Source organism: Melospiza georgiana, chromosome 2 (assembly GCF_028018845.1).
Source record: "Melospiza georgiana isolate bMelGeo1 chromosome 2, bMelGeo1.pri, whole genome shotgun sequence".
In the NCBI taxonomy this organism is placed as follows: domain Eukaryota; kingdom Metazoa; phylum Chordata; class Aves; order Passeriformes; family Passerellidae; genus Melospiza; species Melospiza georgiana.
This window is the reverse complement of record NC_080431.1, coordinates 771,531-788,868: the sequence shown is the minus strand read 5'-3', so window position 1 is coordinate 788,868 and position 17,338 is coordinate 771,531. Positions and strand designations below refer to the sequence as shown.

The 17,338-nt window shown below is 50.9% G+C and overlaps 1 protein-coding gene across 5 annotated transcripts in view; it reads left to right on the top strand.

The window, feature by feature from the left end:
• Positions 1-17,338, top strand: part of TIAM1 (TIAM Rac1 associated GEF 1) — a 144,282-nt gene that overhangs the window by 99,698 nt on the left and 27,246 nt on the right. For all 5 annotated transcript variants that reach the window (XM_058019148.1, XM_058019145.1, XM_058019144.1 and 2 more), the window contains 5 exons: positions 163-333; positions 4,878-4,982; positions 6,966-7,047; positions 10,663-10,749; positions 13,732-13,956. In XM_058019148.1, the coding sequence (XP_057875131.1) occupies positions 163-333; positions 4,878-4,982; positions 6,966-7,047; positions 10,663-10,749; positions 13,732-13,956 (670 nt within the window). The remainder of the gene's footprint in view (positions 1-162; positions 334-4,877; positions 4,983-6,965; positions 7,048-10,662; positions 10,750-13,731; positions 13,957-17,338) is intronic.

Genomic DNA, 17,338 nt, shown 5'->3' with positions numbered 1-17,338 from the left:
CAGAGAAAACTGCAGGTGCCTGTCCAGACAAGCCTTCAGCCTGGGCTTAGGAGCCAAATATGTTCTGTCTGAGAGCTCTAGTGCAGCACATAATGCACCGGTCAGTGATGGAGAGGGAGCTGTGTTGGACTGCGGTTGTCATGATGGATTTTGTCTGTTTAGAGGGACAAAGAAGTGGCCCTGAGCAGCGTCCACCAGCACAACCCCGACTGTGATATCTGGGTGCACGAGTACTTCACGCCCTCGTGGTTCTGCCTGCCCAACAACCAGCCTGTCCTGACTGTCATCCGGCCTGGGGACACCTCCAGGGACGTGCTGGAGATGATCTGCAAGGTAAACCTGCCCCGGGGCAGCTGGGGATCACTGTGTGCCACTGCTTGGGCTGCTCTGCACTGGGACACCAGGTCTGTCTGGGGTGACAAACACAAACCACACTGCAGGGCTGGGGCCAGGGGCACAGCAGAGAATTCCCTGCAGCTGGAGCTGACCTGCTGTGGCTGCAGGGACAGCAGGGACAGCAGGCTGGGGTTTGCCCTGCCCGCTCTGGCTGCTGTGTATGAGCCTGGAAGTGCCTGCACATGCTGGCTCTGCCTTTCCCAAAGCTAGCCATCCCCTGTCCCTGCAGTGGCACCAAGCTGAGGGTGGGACCCATCTCCCAGCCCCTGGGTGCCCCACACTGTGGTGGTGCAGCCACCCTGGTGCCCCAGCTCTGCATCCCTCCCACAGCCCCTTTCCCTGTGCCAGGCAGGTGAGGTGACCTCAGCCAGCCCTTCCCAGGAGCCATCCCTGCTTCCCTGCCCCCAGGCTGGCACTGAGACAGCAGCAGCAGCCCCAGGATGGGGAAGGTGCAATCCAGACTTGGTGTGTTTGCTGCCTGCAGTGCAGAACCAGACCCAGCCCGGCGTGTGTGGCAGGAGGGGACAGGGGGAAGCTTTTATCTACATTGGAGTGGGGTGGGGGGAGAAAAACCACCTGGATTTCTTTGCCAGATGAAGTATCAGAGGCGTTGGGCCATTAAAAAGAGTTCCATCTCCAAAGAGTTGGGAACTTTGACAAATTAAACACAGGCTTTCAGCTCTGGCAGCTGCGTAATGTGTGTTTTCGGAGCGAGCGAGACCTGTCACGTGCCGCTCTGAAAAGTGAGTCTGCTTTGTACAACAACAACAGCAGGAGAAAAGAAAACATTTATTACTATTGAGAGCTTAACTTTGGGGACTTGGAGAGCGTGTTGCATGTGCCTCTGAGGGAGGGAAGGTGAGAGAAAGGCGTTTGTTTCCAGTAATTGCACGGTGCGCTCGTCTCTCTGCCAGGTGCGCTGCAGCTTCTGAGAGCTCTGCTTTGTCTTCAGCAAAAGATGACATTTTGGGAGAGAGGCATAACAGGGAAGCTAGATGACACATGATTAGTAATGGTTTATTTTTAGGGTTTATGTTCTGCTTTGGGTGAGGATGGTTAGCTCAGTGGACTGGATCGGGGTCTGGTCTCTCCCTGTGCTTTTGCTGCGGTGGGTGGGGGTGTTTAAGGAGAAGGGGAGGTTGGTGAGTGTGTTTTCAAGCAGTACTATCTGTTTCTTTCCTTTCTGTGAGAGTTTTCAGCCTGAAAAGCACTGTTGAGATGCCTTTTTTTCTGTAGCATTTAATAATCAATCTCTTTCTTCTGTCTCTTGCATTCAGCTCATTTTCCCCCCTTTAATATCCGATCCACATCATTTCACATCAGTTTGCCATCTGCCATCTGAGAACCAGTCAAGTTCTGGTACAGTAAACATTTCAAGCTCTACATTTCATATAAACCTCCTCATGTTTGTGTGGATGTGGTTAAATCTGTGCTGCTAAACTGAGCTTGATTCTTCTGTTGGAGAACATTCGATGCACTAAAGTCATTGTGGAAAATGTGTTCTTATGCTAACATTGCTGCTTGTTATTATACAGCCAGTTAGGCTTTGGAGGATGCTTTGTGACACTTTTATGATTCAAGATTGGTGGGAGGAGTGTTTAAAGCATTTTTAAAGTGGTTTCTCAAAGATTTCTGCTCAGATGTAACTAGCAACATCACTTGGAAGGCAGGAAAACTCAGTGTATATGCATCAAATTGCTTTCTCTGGCTGATAGGAAATAGTTGGTCCCTTCCAGTCTTAACCATCCTGTGATTCTGTGATGACACTGCTCAGTGTGAAGGAATGTATATGCATTAGTAGCATTTGCATAATGGTACGTCTTAAAATGGAGGAGGAAATCACACTCTGTACACGGATTGAGGCAGAGCCAGTGTGGAGATAATAACACCAAAACCCAACATGGACATAATAGCAGTAAAAAACAAGCCCATATGACTACATGGCATTTTGTCTTCTGACTGCATAAAAAGTGAGGCAAGAAAGGTTGGGGTGTTTTTTATCCCTCACCATTTACATTTTTCAGAGAGACCTGCATGAGGGGCAAGAAGCAGAGAGCTCAAGGTCTCAGGGTTTGTGCTCAGAGCCTCTCAGAAGTTGAGCCTGGTGCTCTGGGGGCTTCCTTTGCCTCTGGGCTGGTGTTTTCCTGCTGGGAGGGCTGGGCCACACAGGAGCAGTGGGATGGCCACATTCCTGTGCTGCTGGAGAACGTGCCAGGCCCTCTCCTTGGCCAAAGGAGCTGGGCTTGTGTGCCAGCCCACCGTGGCACTTGGAGCCTCTGGAATGGGATCCCAGCCCGGCTGTAAATTCTTGTCCTGGAGCACCTCAGCTGAGCTGTCAGGCTGTGCTTTAAACAGGGTTAGCTGCTTAATTTAGTCCAGACCTAGCCAGAGTTATTAGGAGAGAAATAAATAAACCAAGAAGCTGATTTGGATGGCTGAAAGGTACTTTGGGTGGTCCTGAAAGGATATTCCTGTCATTAAAGCTGCCCTGTTTCTGCTCCCACCTCCCCACATGTGGATGCAGCTCCCAGCAACAAGAAGTGGGTTAATGGTTTGGCTTTTAGGGCAGCCTGGCTGTGTCCACATTCCAGGGACCTTTTCCTTTCCCTTTAGTAGAACACCATGGCCCTGTCTGAGACACTTTAACCAGGGTCAGACTTTGAGGTAGACACAGCCCTGGGGCAGCTGTGGGATGTTAATTAGCTGAATGGGGTGGCTCATGGTTGGGGTTCTCATTCCTGACCTGTATGGGATCACAGTGTACTGGATTGATGGCATCCACTTCGCGTTACGGGGTTTGTTGGGAAGAAATGCACGGGGAAGGAAATGCATGGCTCTAAATAGGAATGTTTTACCCAGTTCTGTCTTCAGCTGGTGCTCTGCCCAGAGCCTGGATAAATTCAGCCTGCCCAGATTGGATAAATTCATCCCAGGTGGTGATTTCTGCCTGCCTGGGCAGGCTGCAAAGCATCCCTTGGGGCTGCACTCAGGAGACTTGAGGTCCCCTCCTCTTTGTTGAGACACCTCTGTGTCTAGGGACAGTTAACTAAGCTGACAGAAAGTGACCCAGGACTCCTCTGTGTCATTTCTGAACCTTTAATGCCACTTCTTCCCTTTGGTTTCAGGGGTGTTTGTATGTGTGTGTCTGTAAAGAGGGAACTGCTGAAAACAGCAGTAATCACTGGGAAAAGCAAGCAAGAAGCTTTCCAAAAAAGAAAAGTGAGCGAGCAAGGGTATCTCCAACGTTCAGCTGTTTTTCTTTTGGCTCTGGATAGGTTTCAGTCATTAGTTAATTAACTAGGAATTTGCCTGGATTACAGAGGTTGTTCCATTTCAGGTACTCCATTTCATCCACGGATAATTTGATTTTTTGGGTTGGACATATTTGAACAGAGCACTGTGCAGAGTGCAGCAATAGATCTGTTTTGCTTTTCCCTCTTACTATTGGTAGCTTTTTTTACTCCTGGGCTAATCCAGACTTCCCAAAGTGTTTCCTGTTCTCTGGGTGTTTGCTGGAGGGTCAGGGTGGGATGTTCTCCACAGGTACATTGCTCATCACCTCAGTGCTGCTGGATCACACTGGAACTGGAAAAGTAGGCTTTAAAAAACTGGACAAACAGGCAATAATGCTGCTCTTGCATGAGTTTTCAGATAAGGCATTGTTTTCAGCACAGCCCGAGAAACCTTGGTAATTTGCTGGGGTACAATGAAAAGGCTGAGGTGTAAAAGCCTTTAATAGTGGGATTTCAGAAGTGACAGTGAGGACAATTTACCTCCTGTATCTGTGAATCACTTTGGGGTTTCTCATTAGGTTCAGTTTAGGAACTTTGAAAGTAACTCCTGGATGATATCCTTTGTGTTTATCATACTTGTAATGTGTTTTGATTACACACTGCATTAACCTCTGCTTAAATCAACCTTATTAATCATGCTGAGAAAAGGTCATTAACATCTCCCAGACCAAATGCTCTATCCTCAGCTAATTATAACTAATTCATTAAAATGGTGTGACCTGCTTCCACTGGGACGCAATCCAGGATGCAACTCTTGGCTGCTTCCAGCCAGGGTAACCTGAGCTGCTTGGAATTTAGAGGACAGACAGATTTTTTTGTGCTTATTAACCTTGCTTGAAATCTGCCACATCCTATTTGTGTGCTAAATTATGAAGATGCTAAAAAAACCCAAACCAAACAGAGAACACCTCTCCTGTTCCATTTTGCTCTGTTAGCAGAACATTTGGTCAGATATCCTTTTATCCAGAGGCATGCTCTGAGGTTTCTGTTCCAGCATGGGCTCATTTCTGGAATGGCTTGGGAGGGAGCAGAAGGCCAGGCCAGCAGAGTGCCCTGGGTGGGTTCATGGATTTTGTTGCTGGGGGAGAGCAGGAGCAGCAGGTTTGTTCAGCCCTCAGGCAGGAGGTGCTGCTGTGAGGGTCAGAGATGAGGGAATGCTGCTTTTCTAAGGGCTCCCTTCTCTTGCAGACACACCAGCTGGACTGCTCCGCTCACTACCTGCGCCTCAAGTTCCTGCTGGACAACCAGATCCAGTTCTACGTGCCAAAGCCAGAGGAGGAGATCTATGAGCTGGTAATGCTGCCCACTGGGCTGCTGGGATGACACTGCTGTTAATTAGTGTTTATCTGAGTTGTGGAGCACGCAGAATTCTGCTTTTCACTCTGCAATTACGGGGCTCTGCAGACCAGAGCAAATTGGCCTTCAGCAAAGGGATCTCTCCAAACCTTTCATCCTGTGTTGGTGTTGAGCCCATATTTGTGTGTGGATGTGTCTGGGCAGAAAGGAGGGACAGCCACAGGCATGTGAAAGTCACTCTGAGCTACATTGAAGCTGAACTTCTCTCCATTGTCTTTTCCTGTTGTTCACGTTGTCCATGGAGGTTTTACAGACACATGGAGGTTTTACAGACAGCACACTGTCTGAGTTTTAAAGAGGGGGGAAAACACACAAGTTGTTGGGTGTTTTTTGGGGTTTTTTCCTGATGGCAAGGTGAAGATTGAGGTCAGGAGGGTCTGGAGTTATGTGTGAGAATATGCTTCCTTAATTGCCTCAGCTGGCTGTTCTCATCTCGCTCATCTCGAAAGCAGACTTCAAAGGAATTCTGCCATGAGAGATTAAAAAAAAGACCAAACAGGATTAATGTCATGCTTTAGCTCTGTGATTCTACACAGGCATGCTGTAAACCCCTTTAAGGTCCTTTTCATTGGTGGCTGGTTTACTTATAAAAAGTAAAACTTTGCTAGTTATGGGGGTTTGCTCGTTTAGCAAAGGACTTCTGGGATTTTCCATGAATGCTGTCAACAACAACAACAACAAATAGTGAGAAAGTGCTAGAGGAGTGCTAGGACTGAGAAGTGTGATAGAGTGGGGAAAATGAAAGCTCAGAGGAGACAGCTTTTGGCTGTCATTGTCTGGATGGGCTTTGGGGACTTGTGTTGAGAGGGTGTAGGATTGACAGAGTCATCATCACTTACTGGGTATTCTGAAAAGCTGTAATTAGCCCAAAACTCTGTCACTGGGACTGTGCAGGGAGTGGTGGAGATGGGTGCTGCAGGATGGTGTGTTGATGTGGGGATATTAAACCAAAACACTTTGTATGTTTGCTTCTCATGTTTGGGGAGAACATGGAGTTACTTCCATGGGGCTGTAACTATTCTGTAATACTGATTGTTGCAGTGCTGATAGAAGTGGGAGATAAAATTACATTTTTATCAGGGAACCCTTTTGGAAATGAGGTCCTCTTCTTTTCTAAAGGAACAGTTTAGTACTGCAGTCCAAACAGAGTTTCAAAATGTTAATTATTGCAGATTGTGTTTTTACACGCTCACAGCAGCGTGTAAACAGAATTTATATTCACCTGTGGGCTCTGTTCACCTGGGGCTGTGATTTTTTCTGAAGACAAAGGCTGGTTTGTTACTTCAGTGCTGAAAGGCAGAGGGATTTGAGGCTGCATGGAGGGATTCTGGGCTATTGCCTGGGTGTGAATTCGTGCTGCTCTCCCAGGAAGGATGTTAATGACCATGTCAAACACTTGGGGGCTTTCCTTGGTACAAATAAACATCAGGGTGTTAAAGGTGAAATATCAGGCTGAGCTATAGCAAATCTGATAGTCTGATAATGAAGAAATGTGTTTAAGAAACAAAATCACTCCTTGTGATTTTAATGCTGTTGAATAATTGAATTCCTGCAATGTCTTTGTTAAAATAAGATAAAGCATTGAGCTATTGCTACCTGTAAATGAGGAAAACAGGAACAGAAGCTGTGTTTGTCATGCACTCAAGATGGTATTGACTGAGGGAAATAGATGGGTGCTCTGTTTTGTGCTGGGGGTGGGAAAACACTGCTTCCTCCTCCCTAGCTGTGTTCCAACAGCAGAGCTGAGTGACACTGCTAATGCCTCTCACACAGGTGGAGAGCAACTGTTTGATAAATAATGACCACAGTCCCTTCTTCTGCCTGTAATTAAAACCCAAAAATCTGTTCCAAACCATTACAATTGATGTGTCCTCCCACAGTAACATATTTTTGTGTTTGTTTTTTTCCCCCTCTATTCAGCTGTACAAGGAAATAGAAATCTGTCAGAAAATTACCCAGCACATTCAGATGGAGAAGTCTGATGCATCCTCTGATATTTATGGTGAGTTTTGTGTTGCCTGTTTTCCTGCCTTGTTTTGCTGTTCCTCCCCAGTCAGTTCTAGCAGGTTCTTGCTGTTTACTGAGGTACCTGGAAGGTCTCTTGAGCACAGTGAGAGAAGCATTTGTGATTGCTGAGCCACCCACAGCAGCTCACACGTGTCAGCTCTCAGGAATTTCAGGTTACAGCCCCCAGCCTGGTGAGTGTGCCCTTTGGCCTGGCAGTTCCAATTCTGCAGTGTATTTTAGAGTTACCTGTGCGAGCTCCCCCACAGGATGCCAATCTGCATCTTTTTGCTGTTTATCTAAATATTCTGCTTTAATGACTGGAATTATTCTGAATCCCCAACTGCTTATTATACAGCTGCAGGCCATTGGAGTATTGAGCTGTGTTCCAAAGCAGTGGGACTGCCTGGGGCTTGGATATTGCAGGCCTAGGAAAGGAATATTCACCAGCCCAGTGATGGTTCAAGGGTCACATTTATGAAGAGTTGGGGCTCTCATAGCATTTCCTGTTTATTTCTTCTTCTTTTTTCCCATATGATAAATGGGGAAATCAGTGAGATGCACTGTGAGATGAGATCAGCTGTGTGAGGTGTAGGATGGAGCTGTGCAGTGCTCTGACCCTGCAGCAGGGAATGCTCAAAGCACCCCAAAAAAGCTGCCTTTTCTCTCATTGAGGGAAAACAGCCAAATGTGGTTTGCATCTAATTGGCAGAAGGATTTCTGTGGTCTGTGTATGTCTCCCTGTGTGTCTGTGCTGAAATCACAGTCCTGGAGCAGTCTGGGCTGGACAGGGCCTTAAAGATCACCTCATTCTGCCACACATGCCAGGGAGAGCTCCCCTGGGAACACTCTGTGGTGTTTCTGCTCCCTGGGGCAGTGAGAGGCACTCCTGGAGGGTCTGGCAGTGCTGGATCTCCCATGGGATGCTCTGGTGATGCCTGAGCACGGATGTTCTTCCCTCTTTGCCTGGCACTCTTTTCTCTTTGCCAGCGAGGCAAAGAAATCAGAAATCAGTGAGAATCCCTGGATTCCAGCTGATGGCATGCTGGCACGTTCAGCAGCAGCTGGTTATGGCAGGGGGCTGAGGGGATTATCTGGAGGGGGGTTTGCTCGGGGCCACGTGCACTCAGAGGTTTTTGTTCTCCTGCCATCAGGAGTTTGCAGTGCAGAGAGCAGGCTCAGCCAGGGTCAGCAGCCATCTCTTCCCATCCCACCTGTTTGATGGTGATGTTTTTCATGTTCCTGGCAGGAGTGCCAGCTTATGCAATCACTGTGCCTTCCACCCACTCCTGCCCTTCCTCTCGAGTGTGGAGCCCCTGTGGAAGGCACGGGGGATGGAGCTGCACGTCCCTGCTGTCCCCCTCTGTGTGCAGCCTGCACAGCCCCTGGTGAGGTGTTTGTCACTGAGTGCAGGGCACTGCAGCCACTGTCACAGCGGGGCAGGGTCACATTCTGTCTGTGCAGGGTTAACTGTGAGTGTGAGATGGCCACTGCCAGGCTGGTGCCAGCTGCCCATCTCTCATCTCTTACAGCTGATGACAACCTGTGTAATTGCTCCTTATGCCCTTTCTGCCAGGAGTAACTGCAGGATTTATGGCTATGGCTGAAGGATGAATTCAGGAGTAACCATGTGTGCATTCAGGCTGATGGATTGAAGGAGGCAGAGGTCTTCTCATGGAGGAATCACAGAATCCCAGAATTCTGTGGGTTGGAAGGGGCCTTAAAGCTCATCTCTGCCATGGCAGGGACACCTTCCACTGTCCAGGCTGCTCCAAGCCCTGTCCAGCCTGGCCTTGGGCACTGCCAGGGATCCAGGGGCAGCCACAGCTGCTCTGGGCACCCTGCCCACCCTCACAGGGAACAGTTCCTTCCCAAAATCCCATCTAAACCTGCTCTCTTTCAGTTTGAAGGCATTCCCCCTCGTCCTGTCACTCCAGCCCCTTGTAAAGAGTCTCTCTCCATCCTTCCTGTGGGTGCCCTTCAGGGAGTCTGCATTCCCAAAGCTTCCCTTCTCCAGGCTGAACAGTCCCAGTTCTCTCAGCCTTTCCTTGTAGGAGAGATGGAGCTGGGGCTGCTTGGACACTCTGATCTCCTCCCAGTGGGAGCCTGAGCTGCCCCTCAGCCTGGTTTTAATGTGTGGAGTAAAACAGCATTTCAGTTTAAAAGTGCCCTTGGGAACCAATGCTTTGTGCTGACTCCAACTGCAGCCTTGGGCACACTCTGCTGTTCTTCCAGGGCTTTCCAGGTAGGCTTTGTGGTGGTGACAGCCAGTAACTACTCTGTTTTGCAGCTGCTCTTTTAGTGGAGGTTCCACTCTGTGCCAAGGCTGGTGTTGAGTGAGCTTCACAAATTTCACTTGATTCAGCCCCAGGAGCTCGCAGGCAGGTTCCAAGTAGCTCAGTAAGTCAGGAAAGGCCATATGCTTCTCACTTCTGAGCTGCCACGTTCTTCCCCCTCTTTCCTTCTTCTTCTTTTGAATTTGTATTTTATTTTTAAATCCTGGATGAAAAAATAACTCTGAGCCATAAGGATCAGCTTGAAAGGAGTCCTGTAGTCAGGATGGGCTCCCGGCACATCTGCACTGCCTGGCTGGTGGCTGATTCCATGTCAAAACAAACTGCTCCCCCCAGAGGTTTGTAAATGTTTTTCTAGTCTCTCGGAAAAGAGAGAGCAAATGGTTGCCTGCACTCATTTAGGGAGTAATGAAGTTTCAGAAAGGCAAATGTTCTGCTTTAGATAACTCTCCACAGTAAATAAACACCCTGCACTTGGTGGGTGTATTTCCTTTACAGTTGTTATCTCACTGTGCCACCCACAAATGGCAGGGAAAGCCCCCAGCCCAGAGCTCTCAGTGCCATTTGCACTGTTAGAATGAGGCTGTGTCAGCACTTGCACTGCAGGGCTGCTCTGCAGGTCTCTGTGAGCATGAAATGTGTGCCAGGCTGAGACCTGGCACAGGACAGGCTGTGCCAGCAGCAGGGACAAAGGGAAAGGGGCATTTCTACATGAATCTCAAAATGCAGGGGTCAGCAGTGTGTTCTAGCAAAGGGAAAGGGGCATTTCTACATGAATCTCCAGAAGCAGAGATAGCACTGTGTTCTAGCAAAGGGAAAGGGGCATTTTTACATGAATTTCCAAAAGCAGCAGTCAGCACTGTGTTCTAGCAAAGGGAAAGGGAGATTTCTACAGACATGAATCTCCAAAAGCAGAGATAGCACTGTGTTCTAGCAGGAGGTGTCGTGCCCTGCCTCAGTTTGGGGTGGCACATCAGCCGTGCCTCTCAGATTCCTGACTTGGTCCCAAACCAGGGCTCTTTGCAGCTTTGGTCTGCAAACAGCAAAGCCTCCTGGAGTGGCCTTTGATGGCAAGGGAACTGGGGGTGTGTTCCAAGGCTTTGCAGCTGTGGTGTCCTCAGATATGTCTGCAGATAAGTGGTGTACGCACTCAGAAATTCAGCTCCGGTTTTTGTTAGGGCCACTTTGCCTGCTAGCTTTGCCCTTGTGAGGGGAGGGATTCCTGCCTGGGACAGCCCAGCCTTGGCTGCAGGGCAGGGGCTGGGACTCCCTGGAAGGGGCTGGGCTCCTCTCAGCACTGCTGGTGTCTCTCTGCCCAGGTTTCTCTCTGTCCTCGGTGGAAGAGGAGGGGATTCGCCGCCTCTACGTGAACGGCGTCAAGGACACGGGCCTGGCTTTCAAGAAAGGTAAAACAGCCCCAGAGCCCTCCCAGCTCAGACAAGCACAGGGGAAGGGTCTCTGTGCTCCCTGTGGTGGGATTGCTGCCCCTGGTTGTGCTCCCAGCCTTTGCAGGGAGCGTGGCAGCACCTGGGGCGGAGGGCAGCAGGGATGGCCAGGCTGCCATGTGCTCCCAAGGCACGGCTGGGTCTGCTTTAGTGCAGCTTCTCCAAGCTGAGGCCGCTGCATTTCCCATGCACTGACTCCCTGCTGCACCGCTGGAACCCACCCGCATTCTGGACTAGAACATGAGGAGTGACAATATCCTCATCTCTTCATAACCACTGGCGTGTGCAGCGCCCTCAGAAACACCCTCAGAGCTCTCTTGGTCAGGGTTTACGTGGCCTTGCAGAGCTCATTCAGCTCTGGCCCTTGCCAAGAGCTGTTCAAAGGCTGCTGTGCCCAGGCTGCTGCCCCCTTGGGCTGGTGCTGAGCCTGGCACTGTGCTGGGCCAGCCCAGCTGGTGGAGAATGCCCTGGCAGCTGTGTGACCTGGGCTGGGCGGGAGTGCCAGAGGGGCACACGGGAGGCAGGAGCAGCGGTCAGGGAGTGGGGACAGCCTGGAGGTGCACCCAGAAACCCACACAGGTGTGTGTTAAACATGAAAAGGCTCTCGCTGTGTCCTGTCCCTCAGCCCTGCAGCCTTCCTGGTTAACGGAGGGGTATCCTGCCCAAAGCCCTGGGCAGGGGCTGGGGGGCTCAGTGCCACAGGGAGGTGACACCTGTGGGCTCCTGTGTGGACAAAGGGAGGGTCAGGAGAGGGTGGTGGGGGCTTCATCATGCTCCCCTGGTTTGCTTTTGGTGTTTTTGGCGCCTGCTGGATGTGTGAGCACAGAGTGCCTCCTGCGGGGCACTGGAGCAGCTCAGGGCTGTGTGGCTGCCCACAGCTGGCCTGGAAAGGCACCTCTGTATGGACAGCAGTCAGTCAGCAGGGTACTGGGACAGCCTTCCCTGGGGCAGCAGCAGGAAGGCAGGAAACCCTCTGTGCCTCCCTTTATTTACATGCATTGTCTGCATCTGACTGCCCTCCATCAGGTGAGATAGTGCATTCCATTGTCAGTCTTTCTCCAATTAACAGACTTTTATTTTCTCCTGGTAATTTTTGTGGTTTATCCTTTTGTTTTTTTCTGTTGGGGTACCCTAGCAAGGCGGGCATTCCTTATTGGAATGGGAGCTCCTTGCTTGCACTGAGGTAGATGTGAGGCTTTATCCCAAAGGATCCAAAACAAAGGCTGCAAAGAGTAAATGGAGCCCCAGATCCAATGTTTATGGTTGCAGGCCTATTAGTGTGCTGCTATAATGCCACAGAATCACTAAGTAGAATAAATTAAATAATGTGAAATGCTTGACTTGCCTTGTTTTGTCCCTCTTTCAGCTATGATTTTACAGCCCATTTACTTTGTAGCTACTCTATCCAGCGCATGTGATTCTCCCTGAAACTGCACACCACACTGGAGTTTCTGGGCACAATTACATGCATTTAGGGAGATCTCCATTTTCCTAAGGGAGCTCCCTCCTGCAGTGTGGGTCAGTACTCCTGGAGGGCTCATCCGGGCTTTCAGGTCCATCCAGGCTTTCAGGGTGCCAGCACATGGCAGGGATGCTCACCCCTGTGCTGTGAATTCCAGCTCTCATCCCTGTGAAGGCAGGGTGGAGATGGGGCTGGTCCAGCAGCCGGGGCTCTGGCAGTGCTGTGCTGCTGCCTGCCTGCCCCAGGGGTTGTTTGGGATTCATTTGGGATTAAACCCCTCTGCACTCGCTGTTGCTGCTCAGGGAGTGCCCAGCTGGCCATGGGGAAGGTCAGGATGGCCATGTCACCTGGGGAAGGTCAGGATGGCTGTGTCACCTCAGAGAAGGTCAGGGTGGCCGTGTCACCTCGGGGAAGGTCAGGGTGGCCGTGTCACCTCGGGGAAGGTCAGGGTGGCCGTGTCACCTGGCAGGGCTGCATGCTGCCCTCAGCATCCCTGTCAGGGGAATCAGCTGCTTCCTGCCCATCCCCTTCTCCCTGAGGTGCTGCTGCTGTAAATAACTGCTGGAAGCAGGCTGGCAGAGGAGCCAGGACTGGCTGGGCAGGGCTCAGATCTGCCTGCTGAGCAGCCCCGTGCTGACATGACATTCAGGAAGGGTCACTGTAGGGCACAGTGGCTGTGCCATGAGGAAAAAGGCATCAATTGCTGCTGGCAAATTGTGAGGGATGTCTTGGTTTGGAAAGACAGGAGTCTGTTAAGGAAGGCAGGAGCCCCCCCCTGAAATGGAAAATGTAAACCCCCTCCCTCCAAATTGCTATAAATTTTAAATTAAGGGGCTCTCAGGCAAAAAATATGGGAGCAGGAATAATAGTTCTGTACTAGGGGAGAAAATAAAAAGATAAACAATGCAGTACACTGGAACAACACTGACAGAGTCAGAACCCAACCTGACACCCTGTGGGTCAGGGTGTTGGCAGCAGTCCCATTGGAATTGTGGCTCAGCCCTCCTGCAGTGTCAGGGCTGGTTCTGCTGGAGCAGGGATCCTGTAGAAAGGTGTATTCTTCCTCTGAACATCCAGTGGGAGAGGCAGCTGCTGTTCCTCTGGGCAATCCAGTGGAGAAGCCGTGCTGGTGTTCCAGAATCTCCAGATTATATCCGGGTAGGAATGCTTGGCTCCTCCCTCTGGGCTCACATCTCCCAATGGGATGCTGCAGTTCTTATCAGCCATGCAGGGACATTCAGTGGCTGTTATCAGCAGATGTGGTAAAAAAAGGCAAATAGAATACATCTTGCCTTCCAGTCTGGGACAAGGGGCTCCCTGGGCACTCTGCTCTTAGGGTGCACTGGAGGAACCCCCAGGCAGCAGACGTCACCAGGTCCATCACACCTCGGTGCCATTGCGGGCATTAATGATGGTGTCTAGCCACAAACACCACGGGAGCTCCGTGCTGTGCGAGTCTGACCCGTTCCTCCGTGTCACAGGGCTGAAGGCTGGGGACGAGGTGCTGGAGCTCAACCAGAGAGCTGCAGAGGAGCTGGACTCGGCGCTGCTGAGGGAGGCGCTGGCGCAGCCCGCGCTGCGCCTCACCGTGCGCACCCACCCTGAGCCAGAGGAGCCCCAGAGGCTGGCACAGCCGCCCCCACGGCGCCCAGAGAACCCCCCCGAGCCCGGGGACAGCGCCCTGCCCTTCGCTGCGGGCACCCAAGGTACGGGGGCAGCGCACACCGCTCCGGGGCCTCGTGGCCTGCTGGGACAGAGGGAGGGCAGCACACACCGCTCCGGGGGCTGGGACAGAGGGAGAGCAGCACACACACCGCTCTGGGGGCTCATGGCCTGTGGGGAGAGAGGGCAGCACACACACCGCTCTGGGGGCTGGGACAGAGGGAGGGCAGCGCACAAACCGCTCTGGGGCCTCATGGCCTGTGGGGAGAGAGGGCAGCACACGCACCGCTCTGGGGCCTCATGGCCTGTGGGGATAGAGAGAGGGCAGCGCACACACCGCTCTGGGGGCTCATGCCCTGCTGGGACAGAGGGAGGGCAGCACACACACCGCTCTGGGGGCTGGGACAGAGGGAGGGCAGCGCACACACCGCTCTGGGGGCTGGGACAGAGGGAGGGCAGCGCACACACCGCTCTGGGGGCTCATGGCCTGTGGGGACAGAGGGAGGGCAGCACACACACACCGCTCTGGGGGCTCATGGCCTACTGAGACAGAGGGCAGCACACACACCGCTCTGGGGGCTCATGGCCTGTGGGGATGGAGGGCAGCACACACCGCTCTGGGGGCTCATGGCCTGTGGGGAGAGAGGGAGGGCAGTGCACACACCGCTCTGGGGGCTCATTCTCTGCTGGGACAGAGGGAGGGCAGCACACACACCGCTCTGGGGGCTCATGGCCTGTGGGGATGGAGGGAGGGCAGCACACACACCGCTCCGGGGGCTCATTCTCTGCTGGGACACAGGGCAGCTACAGCCTGAGCTGGGCATGAGGTCCTGGGCTCACAGGGGTGCCCTTTATCCTGGCAAAGATGTGTAAAATGTCAGCACCAAGCTGGGCTTACCTGCAGGGTGTTGTATTTTCTGAGTACGCCAGTGAAGGGAGGAAGGAATGATGAGTCCAACTCCATGTTCTCAGAAGGCTAATTTATTGTTTTATGATCTATGTTACATTAAGGAATTCTATACTAAATGATACTAAACTGTACTAAAGGATCGAGAAAGCATACAGACAGAAGGCTAGAAAGATACTAATGAAATGAAAGATACTAATGAAAACTTGTGACTCTCTCTCCAGAGTCCAACACATCTTGGCCATTTATTGGCCAATAAGTCAAAAGAATTCACAGCAGAAAGCAATGAAACAATCACCTGTTGGTAAACAATGTCCAAACCACATTCCAAGGCAGCAAAACACAGGAGAAAAAAATCAGATAAAATTGTTTTCCTTTTTCTCTGAGGCTTCTAAGCTTCCCAGGAGAAGAAGGGGATTTTTCAGAAAATATGGCAGTGACAGCAGTGTGTAAAAGTGATCAGGCTCCCAGCTCTTGGGTAGGCTGTGTGGCTTTCTCCTTACCAGAGAAATGGCCCAGTTTCAGTGTCTTTGGCTCTGTGACTGATGCCCTGCACTATGCACTTAGTTTTCATGTACCAAGTCATTCACTGATACCAGCTGGTGACAATCTGTGCCCACTGGACCACAAAGTAAGTGAGAAGTGTTCTTCTCAGCTTTTCTGGGGAGTCTTATTTACAATTTAAACATCAAAATGCAGTTTTGCTATGGTAAATGATAACATATATATTCATGATCTGAGTAAGGGCAGGTGTCAGTCTATCGTGAGGGAAACAGGAAAGGAACATTTTTGTCCAAGCTATAAATAGGGTTGCAATAGCCAGCAGATGCTTTAGCCTCATACTTGGAAATCAGCACAATTCAGGAGCTGAGTGGATGTTCAGGGATTGTAGCTGAGTCTGAGGACAGGTGTTGGGTGTAAGGCATAAGCTGTGACTCGTGATTAACCTTCTAAAGGCAGCATGTCAAGTGATAGCTCATTCCAAACACAGCTTAGGAAAAAAAATTGCTTTTAAACAAGGAATGTGGTTCTTGTGGCTGCTTGAGAAAATCAGAACTTCAACAATCACCTACAGTTGCATCATCACACAAAAGAAATAAGAAAGGAATGACTCAAATTCTGTGACGTAATGGAATTTCATGAAGTAAATGGTGGAGATGATGGGAATCTAAGGAGGTAAGGTGGCATCAGCACAGGCACCCCACATGCTGGGACAGTCACAGAACCGAGTGCTCCAACTCTGCTCCCTGGCACAGGGACAGGGAGGGCTGTGCTGGGTGCTGGAGGGTGCTGGCACTGCCCAGGCTCCCCAGGGCATGGGCATGGCCCCCAGAGCTCCAGGGATGTCAGGTGGGATTGTTGGGGTGAATGTGCAGTGTATGATCCTTGTGGGTCCCTTCCAGCTCAGGAGATTCTGTGGCTCTGTGATTCTCCCCCTCTGGGGTCAGCCAGGAGCACACGTGCCCTGTGTGTTTGGTGAGATGCACAAATCACTCACAGGGATGTTTTAAACACCCAGATTTAGGGGTTGACATGTGCGGGTGACCCCGGTGCCATGGGGAGGGACATTCCTGCTCAGAGAGCCCAGCTGACCAGAAGATCAAGCTATAGCAAGTGGGAATTGTTTGCCACAAGTTTGGCTCCTGAATTTCTACCTGCTCCTCTAGATCTGGCAACAGAACAGGACACTGGTTGTACCTCTTGCTTCTATTTTTTGGAATAATTTAAAATACAGGAAAAATCAGTGGGATTAAGAATGAAGGAGTTTCTAGGTAATCAAAATGGTTCTGAGCTGAGTCTGCCTCTGGGGAGTGTGATATTCATAGCAAAAGAGGGAGCAGGAAAAGCTTCCACACAGCTTATGGCAAATCCTCCTGAGGGGACTGCTGAAGTCAACCTCGTGGAAGATGTGGACTAAACCTACACAGGCAGCTGCAATTCAACATTTTCATGAAATTCTCCCCTTTTAGTTTTCATGCAAGTCTTCCCGGTGAGGCTTTTGTGCTGGAAGATCGAGGTAGTCTTGCACACTTTCACAGCTGGCCACAAGGTGCCCCCATTTGCTGCTCAGCACAGCTCCTCACCAGCCTCTTGTCTTTGTGATTGTCGCAGAAACCCTGAGTGCTGGAGGCTCGGCTTTCCCTGGGGTCAGCGTGCCCTGGGAGCAGGGAGTGGGAATTGGGATTGCTGTGCTCACACAGAGCCCTCCCAACACTCGCATTCCTCCTGGAATATTGGGCTGCATCTGTTCCCCCCAAAAAGGAGGGCAATATTTCTTCCAGCCAGCAGGAGGAGAGCAGGTGTCCCTGGTACATGAAATAATTTGGGATGGCTTAGCCCAAAGTGGCAGTGAAATCAAGGCTTTGCACCCAAGAGTGTGACTGGGAGGCAGCAGATCTTTCCCCTCCCATTTCCTTCTGTGTTTTATTGAATCTTTTCTTTTTCTGCCCCTGTGCTTTGTCAGGGATCCATTACCTACGTGACATTTACAAAGGGGTCTCTGCTTGTATTTGGGGTAT